At 36.0% G+C, this 13,527-nt stretch overlaps 1 protein-coding gene across 4 annotated transcripts in view; it reads right to left on the bottom strand.

Annotated features, from left to right (window-relative positions):
- Positions 1-13,527, bottom strand: part of LOC150085490 (potassium voltage-gated channel subfamily KQT member 1-like) — a 225,086-nt gene that overhangs the window by 20,634 nt on the left and 190,925 nt on the right. For all 4 annotated transcript variants that reach the window (XM_090374076.1, XM_090374077.1, XM_090374074.1 and 1 more), the window contains exons 7-8: positions 11,098-11,282; positions 3,903-3,974 (exon numbers count right to left, since the gene is read on the bottom strand). In XM_090374076.1, coding sequence (XP_090230202.1) covers positions 3,903-3,974; positions 11,098-11,282 — 257 coding nt within the window. The remainder of the gene's footprint in view (positions 1-3,902; positions 3,975-11,097; positions 11,283-13,527) is intronic.

Genomic DNA, 13,527 nt, shown 5'->3' with positions numbered 1-13,527 from the left:
TCGATAGGATACCATGGGCTTTCCAGGCTGCCTGTTTACATTGCTCGGAAAACTTCTTATCTGCCCGTATAATAACTCACAGATCTCTTTCTTCCTCTACTGTTTTTAATTCAACCCTACCAGGTGTATAAGATAATTTGGGATTGCTGTTTCCCAAGTGTAAGACCTAAGACTAAGACTTTGCAATTTTCTGCATTAAAACTTAGATACCACTTTTCTGACCACTCTTGCAGCCTGTTCAAGTCATCCTGAAGGAGCGCTGCTTGGTAGTGATCATTAACTACTCTACCAATCTTTACGTCGTCTGCAAATATTGATATCCAGCCTTCTATCCCATCGTCGATATCATTTATGAAATCGACGATGGGATATAGAAGAATCAAAAACAACAGTGGGCCAAGAACCGATCCTTGAGGATCCCACTCTTGACTTTATACTTGGTGTAAGATAATAGTTCTGAATAATACAAAGGAATAATTCTGAATAATACAAACGTAGTCGCAAATTATTTGTATTTTTTATAGTCTTTGATGCTCCTTTGAATGATAAGTTATGTGCCGAAAAAACTCCATTATTTTTTGCAAAGAAGCCAAATATGGCCAGCTGTTAAATATGGGTAAGAAGTTTCAGCACATGACAGCTTCGAGCCTTTCACGTGCTGAACGCTTTGAGCATAGGTGTTTTATAAAAGCTATATCACTTTCGTGGGTGCTGCCCATTGAGCACTCTCACCTGGTCAGTGGTTGCAATTAGGAATGAAAAAAATCAGAACTTTCAGGAAATAAATGTGTCATTGGGATGAAAACAACTTACTGACCAGCTTCTGTTAAAAATGCTGTTATTTTGAAGTTAGTATTCTTGACTTAAAGCTATAAACGTAGATGAAAAACTTTAAATAAACTAGGTTTGGTGTTTCATATTCTTGGTTTTAATGTATCGTTCGGTAAGAATATCTGTTCGCCTTCAAAAGCTGTTTTATTCATTTATTCTGACTCAGAGAGAGATACTGTATTAGTAGTAAAAACTCTCTGCTTGCTATTTTCGTCTTTTTATCAGTTACCGAGTAGTAGATAACAGAATGAAATTTTAAATCGATGTTAATCTTATCACACATCAATTGAGTTTCCTTGAAAAGAAGGCAGTTAATCTTCGAGATACCCAGATTACTGTGGAATACGAAGAATTTAAAAAAAGAAAGGCGTACGACTGTAGAAAAATCAGTAGAGAGCTCACCTTGGCATTTTGAATTACTAGAAACAAAATCTACATTTTAACAAGGCACATTGTGAACATTGTGTGTGTGTGTGTGTGTGTGTGTCTTACCTCTACTGCTGTCAGTAGATACGGCTGCTCTCAAGAGTTATAAATAATCAAGAATAATAAAAAAAGAAATGAAAGCATCCAGAATAAAATAATATTCTCAAGATTACAAAATCATCGTGGCTTACAAGCGGCCAATCGCCCTCTTATGATTTCAGAAAAATCGCTGATTTTGTCTTAAAATAAAGGAACAAACAATTGAGGACTCCGAAAATTACAAGAAAAATAGATTAAAACATTTTGGATTGGTTTTTATCAAATTTTGATAATATTCAAAGCGAACTGATAATTAAAGAGCGCAGAGATGTAAAACAAAGGAAGAAAATATTTGAAAAACTCTACTGAAATACACACAGAAATATAATAATAATGGATGCAGGAATCTTCGGGACCACAGAAGGGAGGGACACAGGTGAGTAAGTTTCCCAGGGCTTAGACATTGTGGAGGAGACTCAGAATTGGAATAGGGCCCTGGGGACCGAACTACAACAAAAAAAGCAAATCTTTCCAGAAATAAAAAGATAAAAACTCGTATATAAATATCAGAGTTTGTGTTAAGCTCTTATATTTATGGAGACAACAAGGACCACTCTTATGGAGTATGCCTAAGTTTGCGGACAGTGCGAAAAGAGTTCAGACACCAGTTTTCCAGGTTATCCCACATATAGGATTCAGGTGAGAAGGTTGTTGTGTGAAATTATACAAACGATTCCAACTTCTTGTATGCACTCTTCGACCACAGCAACACTGCCGTAGAGCTTTGCATTATTTTATCAATTGCATGCAACCGTTTGCGAACACTAATACTCCCGTAAGGTACTTGTTTATCATTCTTGTCCTGTTATCCAAGAGATAGATTTTGTTCTCTGAAGTAGGCTGCTGATCCGTTTAAACTGATAAAGGTTGGTTTCCATGTACTCGGAGTTAAAAAAAAAAACAACTTCTGATAGAATTTGGAGGGAAAAACCAATATGGTCAATGACATGACCATATTTTTCACCATATGGTAACTAACACTAAATCCCGTCTCAGTTGGCTAACTCAGCCCCAATTGAAGAGGCCTTTAGAAATTCTTCCGGTCTATAACAGGACTCGATCCCACATCTCTCCAAACAAGTGACCGGTGACAAAACCACTATACTGTCACAGAGGAAGTATTTGCTTGAGACAGTGACTACAGCTTCCATTGAAGAAATCCATTAGACGATGTTCTTTCGTTCTGAGATAAAAACCACACACATTTTCCAAACTGGTGGGCAAATAAATTTCCCCACTGCCCAGCCACGGAAGTCCTGCTGCTACAGCGATCGTTCTGGAATCTCTGGCAAAAGGCAGCATGCGATGTTTCTTGTTGAAGCTAACTGAATATTTCTGCCTCGATCCTTTCCATCTCTCTCTCTCGTTTTCAAACCATTTGGTAAATGTTTCTGTAATGACAAAGTGCTCTTTCATTTCCATTATTTTATTAAATACAAATACACAACGAACCTTGGGATAAAAACTGAGATTTTTTTGGAGAAGGGGAAACGTTGCAACATCAGCGAGACCGACTAACTTTGCCACAGTATAAAAAAAAAACTCATAAATTGACGGAGTTCGAACTCACGCATTTTTACGGGAGTAATATTTATGGTCTTTTACATGGTGGCCGGGTTTGTCGGTGTCGGTTGAGGTATTCGTCCAGAAACTGAGGTTTTCTTCACCGATCCAGATATGGGTCGTATACATATATATATATAGTATGTGTGTGTGAGAGACAGTAATTATAACTAAAGTGCTTCCATGATGGACTGGATCATGTGTTTAAAGGACATTCGTGAAAATTAATGAATAAAATTATTTAAAGATACGATTTTTCCCTGATGAAGTATTAAGAGTAAAAGGGGAAACAAGATATTTGCCGAAGCTGTGTACCTTGGTGCAGAGACAAAACTAGGCAAAGAACCCAAGTATAAGCTTACTGTGATCATTATTGCTGGTGCAGTCACCAATATAAGTTAACGTAAATCAGGATTTAAAGTGAGTTAAAAGAGGAGAAAATAGTTCAAGACAGAAATAGGTGAAAATAAGTTAAGGTACTGCAAACTTTTCTCATGTTAATCACTGTAATTGCCACTCGATTCAGCCACACAACTTGTTGATCGTCCGATCTTGTTGCGTTTGATTGACGACCTCCTCTCTCCCGACTCTCGAGAATCTTTCCTAGTTTTTCGTGGTACGTAATATACCCATTTCTTGTTCTGAAGACAGGATACAATAGAGATCCTGAAACATGGCCATTTATGCAAAATTTCGAGCTGCAGGGGTATGAATAAATAGCGAAAAAAAATTTTAATCACTATTTATCGAAACTGTTTCTTTATTAATCTTTAATCAGAATAAATTTCTTTTTTTCAAATAATGGATTCAAGGGTGTTTTTATTAGTTTGTCATTTTTCTGTTCATTTGTAATTTAGCAGATTAATTAGTAATTAATCCTCATAAAAAGTCTGCAAAAATTAAATCTTTCAAACAGAAGGGAAATATTGATTTTTATAACTGAGTCTATGAAAACGTAATGGAATATTTTTGATAAAACTTACAAACTTCCAGTGCTAGGTGCGAGGTCAATCTTACTCTTCTGTTTCGCATTAGTAAAGGATCCGCTAGGATATCTGCAAAGATAAAATCCATTCAACATAATCTACTTATTATTGTTTGCCTCTGTAAATAAAGTGACATAAAAATGATTGATACAGAAAGGTAGTGTATATATCTAGTATATAGTGTATATTTCTGGAATAACGTAGATTCGAACATAGATTCGTAATTAAAAATAAAAAAAAACATTCTCTAAACCTCAACAGAAAAAACGAAAAACAACAAAAAACACGTACACCAATATTAGAGCTTATGATATATCCAATTGTCAGTTTTGTGTTCTTTTTCACGTGTGTGTGCAGAACTTGGCCCTAATCTGATCTGGAAACAAAGAATTTGGAATATTTTATTTAAAAAATAAAAACTTGTAATGCCTGAAATAAAGGAAAAATAACACACGTGACATTTCAGTCTCAAAAAAAAAAAAAAAAATTTTCCATAAGCAATATCGCTGGTAATAAAATTACACATCACTAAAGGCGTTGAAATAGGTTTTGGAAGTCCTGAGAAGCTCTGGTTGCTCCCATCGGTAATTTGAACACCCCATAGAGATTCCATAAAGATTCCCGGAATAACTCACGGAGAAACACTTAATCGCTTCGCCTGATATCGGCATCTCCATCAGGATTCGAATACAAACCTCTCCAAAGGAAGAACAAGTATCAACACTACTATGCTCTATCGGTCGGAATGAAACAACAGAGGGAGTCCAGCAGCTGCTCACAAGGTTTGTGGGCAGCAGCTGTGGGCAGTATCAAGCCTAATCGATCTCTGTGTATGAGGTTTATACATAGCGATGGATGTAGTGACGTCATGATCGGAGGAACTTGTTTCTGAAGGACTGCAAAAGAATTTCCCTTGCAGAAACGAATGTCTATATACGAGGTACGATTAAAAAGTTCGGGACTGACTTTTTACCTTGAAACTGCGGTGTCGTGACTTGTCAAAACATGTTCAACGACTCACCTAGACATAGTAACGCATAAATTTATCTACAGTCATTCTGAATTAGCGCACGTTCAACAGAAGGCTTGTATGTGTTTCATCGCATTTTAAAACGAGTTATTTTACTAAGAGCGACTTTGCATCAAACTTTGTTTCAAATTAGGAAAAAATGCAAACGAAATATTAAAAACAGCTTTCGGAGAAATTGCTATGTGTAGTTCGAAGAATTTTTCAGTGGTTCGCAAAGTTTAAAGAGAGTCTCTTATCCGTCAAGGACGATCCTTGAGTTCAAGTTCAGGTTCGAAACCCAATGTTAATAAATGTGTTAACCAATGTGAATGATATATTAATCAATTTTAATGCAAGATTTGAGAATGCGAAATTTGCCCCTTCTTCCCATCCTCACTGATGATCACAAAGAGCGGCCAGTTCTTCTATGTCATGATTTTCATCGACGTGCTTTGCTAACCTAACCGACCCTTTGTTTCTTTCATTATTACTCGTGTCAAATCGTGGATGTATGGCTATGACCCAGAAATAAAGGCGTGGTTCTCTCAGTGGAAGACTCTTTTCGAAAGCACCCAAACAAAAGATAATCTGGATCAAATGTGGACATGTGTTGAGTCTCATGTACGGCGGCACCTAAACGTTAGTTCAACTCCGTCATGGTACACTGTGATGAATACAGAACTCTGTAAAATGGCCAGATATGAGTATGGTGTTATGTCTGCGATGTGCAAGCATTTAACATACACGACTACCGTTTCAAGAGAATGCCCTCAGGGTTCAGTCTTGGGACCTCTCTTTTGGAATGCAGTGCTAGACCAGTGGCTCACGAAGGATAGCGACGAGTTCATCAAAGTTGCATATGCAGATGACTTGGTGGTGGCAGTGCAGGGAGGATCAAGACAAATTCTCGAACAAAAAATTCAGTCAGTTTTGAATAATTTAGTGGCATGGGCGGGTTTGAATAAACTAAAGATTTCTGTCACCAAGACCAATTTCATAGTGTTTAAACACCACTTCGATTATGGAAGGCCGCCAAAGGTAACCCTATATGGTACTCAAATTCCATATGTACAGAACACCAAGTATTTGGGTTTAACTTTAGATGATCGTCACAGGTTTCATGTACATGTCACTAAAATCAATGAAAAAATCAAAAAGTTCGTAGCTGCAGTTGTTAGAATTTCCCGCAAGGAATGGGGTTTATCCAAAAAAACTCTGGTATTGTACTACAAGACGATATTTCTTCCCATTGTAGTTTATGGTGCTGGTATTTGGTTTGCGGCTGCTACAAAGGTTACAACTAAAGCCAAGCTTCTGTCCCTGCAACGTACAATGTTGCTTACAGTTATACGCGCTCCAAGGACAGTGTCGACAAATGCCTTACAGGTTATTGTAGGTACCATCCCCTTGGATTTACACATTATTTTCCGAGGTATTGTATATAACTTAAAGAAGGGAAGGGCGTTACAAATATTGAATATCATCTCTAATCCAAATAACAAGATAAAGGAGGAAAAACGTAGAATTTAGGGTGAGCTTGTGAATTGCTGGCAGCAACGTTGGGATTTTAGTGAGTATGGAACCATTACAAGAGGCTTCATTCCAGCCGTAAGCTTTGCAATGGACAGGAGGGTGTCTTCTTGGTTTGCTCCCACCATGACCACGAGTTACTTAATCACTGGACATGGCTTAAGGGCCAAACTATTTGAAAGAGGATTAGAACCTGACCCCTACTGTTCGTGCGGTGAGGTTGAATCTTGGAGACATGTCATCCTTGAATGCGGACTGTATACTTCAGACAGGCAGGAATTACTAAATAGGTTACCAAACCTCACGGAGAATAATTTACCTCTCTTGGTTCAGAGGTGGGACATCTTTGCTTTGCTTCAGGAATTCTCGGCCAAAGTTTTTAAAAGACAGGAGTTAAGAAATCTTTTGCAGGATACCAATTAAGGGAAGTGCTGCACATTTTACGACAGAACACTTCGTGTAATGTCATCTTTATAGGATGTTTCTTGTTTACAGTGCGAGATGATCTTCTGCTCCTGAATACCCAAATGCAGGCTTGCATTTGTGGATGGACTCTAAGTGGAGATAATGTTAATCTAAGTGTTAATGTTAATGTTTCTAAGTGTTATTGTTAAGTCAATGTCATTCTAAGTGTATGTATTTGCTATTTACATGTAAATAATTGTATAATGTTGTTTTTATTTCAACAAGTATACATTGTTCTTAGTTGGAATTTTTTTTTTATTATAATTATTATTTATTTTTTATTTTTCTATTTATTTTTATTTTTTCGCTGGCCTCCAAGTTTGGGCAGCCTTGGGGGCGGGATTGCTGGCACCTACCAGTATAGCACTACTTCCGGTAGGTGCAGGATTTGTGCATTACAGCACACATAGAGAATGGTTGACCCAGGTGTTGGTTAATCCCTGGTGGCGAAATGGCCTGACATAACACTCTTTTTTTCAGGCCTGTTTTGCAGACGTTCTGAGCTTTCGCAGGAGTAAAAGGTGGAGATGGGCTTATGTCTAGGAGCCACCCTTCATATCAGGACACACACAATCAATGTACAGAAAGACTACAGTATATATAAGGGTATGTATATAAAATCTGTATATAAATATTGTATAGATAGTATGAATCAGAGCTGTAATACTCAATATGTTCTACGTTGATAATAATATTAGTAAATTAATAAGAGGAGTTTACCTCAATATAGGACGTGGAACACTTCCGTATGATACCCTCCAGAAATTAAAACGGAAAAAACGAAAAAATCGACAACTTACCGGTACATTAAAGTAAAATATAAATAATTAAAGTAAAATATAAATAATTAAATAATCAATTTAACACAATTCAAAATCAATTCAAAACAATTAAAATTCAAATTAACGCAATTAAAAGAATCTAACGAAAATATTCAAAACGATTTTCCTTCCTAAGGAAGGAAAATCGTTTTGAATATTTTCGTTAGATTCTTTTAATTGCGTTAATTTGAATTTTAATTGTTTTGAATTGATTTTGAATTGTGTTAAATTGATTATTTAATTATTTATATTTTACTTTAATTATTTATATTTTACTTTAATGTACCGGTAAGTTGTCGATTTTTTCGTTTTTTCCGTTTTAATTTCTGGAGGGTATCATACGGAAGTGTTCCACGTCCTATATTGAGGTAAACTCCTCTTATTAATTTACTAATAAATATTGTATATAAATTGATTAATATATCTTGAGAATGTATATACAGTTGTGTGTTAATAAATAAAAAAAAATAAAATAAAAAATATGTCTGCGATGTGTGTGTATTATTGGTTGTTTGTTTCTTCCAAGGCTTAAAGTCCACTGGTAAGGTCACAGATAATCACTGAGGGAATTATTCAGAACGCTGCACAATTGCAAAATAAGCATATCAGGGATACTTTAATAAGTTGCAGAATCGTTGGAATTCGTTGACTTCGAATGAGATATATCCGAATAGTCGGTAAGCTCATCATTTCCCAAATATTTAGTCCGCGAGCTTTTGCTTACATTTAGTACACGGTTTTCATTTATTTGGAGAAACTTTATGCAGCGTCAACCAGGAAAAAGTTCTGAAATGTTTTAAACACCTTTCGCATCCATGAAGAAATATTTTCATATTCTACTTATCGTATTCATTTAAACATTTCTTATTATAAACACCAACAATATATTTAACACAATACAAGAGATTGAAGAAGTAGGTTATTTAAGTCCTATTTTTAAATTAGCTGCTAGTTGACTAGCTATTAACTATAAAAAGGTATACATATCTCCCTCTTCCAGTTCTTTATTCTGCTCCTCAATAAAAGTCCGGTAAATAGCTGAAAAACTCTAAGAAAATTTTCCCTCTGCGGGGAAACTTCGATTCTCTATTCTTGAGAAGTCAAAAATAATTTTAAAAGTTTAATCTATCGACATTTTTATGAAACTTATTTCCAAGTGTAGCAGCATATGCGTGTCGTGTTCGGAAAGTATTTGTGTGAACGTGACTTGAATGTGCACTGATTTCCAAACTCTCATCGGTGATTTGTATGAGGAAGCACAACTCACTGCTCACTCTGTGGACTACAGAGATAAAAATGAAACGGAGAAGAGGGAGGAAAGCGTGTATTTGAAAAGCATACGAATTTCTCTGATCTGGTAAGGAATTTAGTATGGTGTAGATGATGTCATATGAAAGTTTGACGGACATTAAATTACAATGCGTGCGTTGTGGGCAAGACTAGTAAAAAGTTGGTTTAGAGATTAACTAGAGTTGAACAGCATAGAACAGATATGCTTGAAAAAATAGTGGCTAAAGCAGAGCGAAATACAAAAAGGGAATGAAGGTCATCAGGCCTTCTCTTTCACAAGTTAGTACAGAGTGAGAAGCCAAATGTCCGACCTGGAGCCCCTGGTTATTTCTCTCTACTTTAGACCTCTACTCGGTTCGTTCTCTATGTGAAAAGGGAGAAATAGCGACAGAGAATGCTCGCCCAGTATTCAAAAAACGTTACCATCCTCACAAATTGTTCAAATTGTACACAATGTACGGTGCTACTCCACAAATGCGACCTTTCTTTTCGAAACTGTTGACGTTTTTTGATGGTAAAAAATCTTTGGCAGCTACTACTGAGTTTTTTGGACTGAAGTAAAACCGATTGGTAACGAAAATGCGAGACGCAAATGACATTATTTCCTAAATGATGCTAACGCAGTCACTAACGTTAATTCGGTAAAGTAGGTACGGGCGTGAACATAAACGTTACATGGTTCATACTAAATATTTCGGACTGAAGTAAAATAGATTGGTAACGAAAATGCGAGACGGAAATGGCGGAAATGATGTCGCTTCCTAAATGATGCTAACTCAGTCACTAACATTTTTGACTTCCCAAAGTCACTCTCACGAATTTCTTGCTTTGAAATTATGTTAAATAGTATACGTTTAATGGGACCTATGGTACTCAATGACCTTAAACATCGTGTCGCTCGTATTCTTCGGCGAACCACAACCCAAACGCATCGCCAAAAATGAAGTTCATGACTTATTTCCACTTTGGCTAAGGTATCTTCTACGAGAAGTTAAAAATACGGTTTTTTTTAGTTTATATATCGATTTTAATTTCCATTTTTGTCTTTCATTTATTCATTTACAATAAGGTCTACCGAGTCGATCCTAGTTAGCAGTCAGTGACTTAATGATTGACACAACAAATGGAGTATGTGACGTGAGAAAGGTATACTGCAGCTGAATCGAAGCGTAAGAAAACAAAGTACGCTGATATAAATTCTCTTTAATAAACCCAATGTCCGTGAAGTCTGGAGTAACTGGTAGTCCGGCGCCATTTTGACAACTGATTATTCTTGCGCCATTAGTGGGTTTTGATTTTCTTTTCGTGTGTGTGCTTTCAAACTTGAAACACCGCACACTCTTGATAAATGTGTCCATTTAAAAGGATACTTTTCTTATATAATAAAATAAAATAAAATAATAAATAAAGGAAATGAAAATAATTATTTTATTTCGGTAATCATTAAAACTGTCGGTTATAAGAAATATTGGTCTCTACATTGGTGAAAACTTTTCCCACTTACAAATGCAAAGAGAAAGTCCCTTTCATGAAAATAACTTCTCCAGAGAATAAATCCTCTCCTTGTCGATTGAAAACTGGGAACAAAGACCGAATACTTAATAACTAGCGATGCAGTTATTGATTTTTCTCTTACGGAAATTTAAGCCAGTGTAAAAGACGAGTTTGATGAGTTTGTGCACGAGTTCGGTAAATTAGTGAAGAATGCAGCAGTGACAGCTTCATTAGATCAATACTTTAAGCCTCTTTTTGTCACGTAAATGCACGTCGAGGATTGGAAGAGAATATTAATAAATACTAAATAATGCAGCAATGTAAGGTACCCACAGATGATGATGTCCTCACAATCTTTAGAACGTTTCGCAATAAAAATGAGGGGCTGACGAACCGTACAAATATTGCCAGTGGCGTAAAATGTCAGGGCTGATCAAGCAGAAACTTAAAAAAAACAAGAGTAACAAATAGCTACGAGTAATACGGAAATAATAGACTACTGTAAAAGGTAAACAAGTGGCGAGGATCATTATTGTTAATTTTTTTCAAATAACTGGAGTTTGGATAATTGTTTTGTACTTACTGCGGAGGACTTGGGAAAGGAACCTGATGAATCTTCCACGTGGCAATGGACATCGAGTTTTCATCGGCAGCATAACATCTCCAGAGACACTGAATGAGATTCGCTGCAGGACCACGACGTCTGATCATATGCTTCTGGCGTTGCTGTTGTTGTACTTTAAGGGCAAACCCAGAACCAAGAATTCCCTTAATAAAGAGATTTTTATTTATGAAGTATGACTTTGTTTAAACGATACTGACTTCAATCTATTTACTGTCAACATTAATTTCAAAAGGCAGATTAAAAAAGCTTTTCTTGGCTATAAAAACTGGAATTTTTATAGAGAGAAAGAAGTTGGATCGTTGCTTGCCAGCTGCTATAACGCCTTAATGTGTTAATTATTTTGTTTCGTTTAACTCTATAGAGTTTAACTTTTATATTCATATTTTAGCAGTACTTCAAGCATTCAACATCTATCTTAACAGCTAAATTTGGAGTGGCAATCAATTTTCATTTCAGAATTAAAGCGTAACAATTCTATATTACGTTTATCGTTCTTGGAGTTTTAAATTGCTTTTTTTTTTATTCAGTTAATAGATCATGACATGTTTCGCTACTGTTAAATGTATATATTCTTTTAAACGATGTTTTAATTAACTTCTATTTAAATATATCACTTTATAACCTTACTGGTATATATATTTTAAAACAAATTTATTCATTTCTTATTTTCAACAATATCTTGGGCCATTTTACATAGTACAGAAAAGTATATATTCAATAGACTGCAACGTGTGTGTAAATTCATAGTTAATTATTAAACTTTAGTGATTCTTTTTCGATAAAATCATTACTCGAATTAAATTTGAGAAGGACATTATGTGGAATTAGCACTAAGTAGGTTTAGTAAAGATGCTTTACCAAGTGAAATATTTAATCGGTTTATGGGAACGATAGCAAAAGTATTGCAATAAACCCAAACAATCCCAAAAACCAAATAAATTGGTTACGTTTCGGATTTCAACACAGAAATTCCAAACATAGCCAATTTAGAAATTCGATCCCCTTAACATGGGTTGCACTATTGTTGGATTGCGTCTGAGTGAGAAACTCAGAACTGTTTAGACCGATCAGGATTAATTCAGAGGCCAAAACCGGAGAGGCAGGCCTAGACATTCTGGATTTTCTGTTGAATCAAGTCATTGGTATAGCCATAGTGTCTCCGGATTTGATGAGCGTGGACAATTTTATATCATCAGTAGAGGTGATGACGTTAGTCCGGCCTGTCACAAAAGTCACAAGAACAGCTGAGAGCTAAATATCACACAGGACATCACTTTGAGGATATCCAACCGTAATTTTCCTGGTGTAGCTCTGATTATCATCCCGGTATACAGTAAACTCTCATTACAATGCCTTCTAGGGGACTGCCCCCCCCCATTTCAATTTCAGAGCACTATAAGTGGGATCCTTCACCTCACCGAATTGATCGTTGAACCAGAAGAAAAGAGCGCTAAAAGCGAGATAGAGCTACAAGCTGGAGCATTGTAACGGGATTTTACTCATATCGTATTACACAACTATCGCTATTGCATTATCTCAGATCTGAGCAAGTAGGCGCCAGTGTACACCCTCCAGTTGGAAGCAAGCAGAAACTCTCAACCAAAAGGAGTACTTGCAGTAGCAAAAAACTGTAAAGTGACAAAGCACTTCAATGAGAGAGTGCCAATGGAGGACAGAGAGAAAGGACTTATCCAAGCACTTTTCCTTATAACCTCATGCTAATTAAGTATTTAGGTAGGCATACATGTCGATTAAGGTGAATAAACTGTTTCCATAAATAAGAAGAGATGCTTGATTTGGACCCAATGAAAATAATGGCCATTTAATACCATAAGGACCCAGTGGTGGAATTGTCCTTGACACCAATGAATGTCCTCCCCCTCACTCCTGCCTCGTGGACTTTGCAGAAAGGTCAGAGCAAAAGAATATTTATTCATTTTCTCTAACCTTTATTTTTTTTTTTTTGTTGCAAGAAAACAAACACAACATGTACGCCAACAAATAGTGCTCACCACGGCAGCAAAAGACCAGCAGTATTACGTAGGATTGATATATCTAGAGTACATATACTGTCCGTAAAGTAGGCAATAGAGACATAATTTGATAAATATATTTCCATTTAGGACGCGAGTTTTGTTAAAATATGAGAAGCTTTGGTGAGTTAGGTTAGATACATATATTTCATAATTTCGTGATAAATTACATAATATATTTAGAGGTTTTGAGTGCAGTAAAACCGAGGAGTCCACATACAGCAAACCAATATTCTGCGTTACTGAAGTTCATGTAAACTGGAAGCTTCATTTACATTAAATAAATATGGATATACAATATTCATGTGTTGTTTTCTTATCTGTTTAAAAGATTAAAACACGGATAGTTCAAATA

This window comes from Mastigoproctus giganteus, chromosome 5 (assembly GCF_048544385.1).
Source record: "Mastigoproctus giganteus isolate SK-2022 chromosome 5, ASM4854438v1, whole genome shotgun sequence".
Taxonomy (NCBI): domain Eukaryota; kingdom Metazoa; phylum Arthropoda; class Arachnida; order Uropygi; family Thelyphonidae; genus Mastigoproctus; species Mastigoproctus giganteus.
This window is presented reverse-complemented; position numbering and strand designations above follow the sequence as displayed.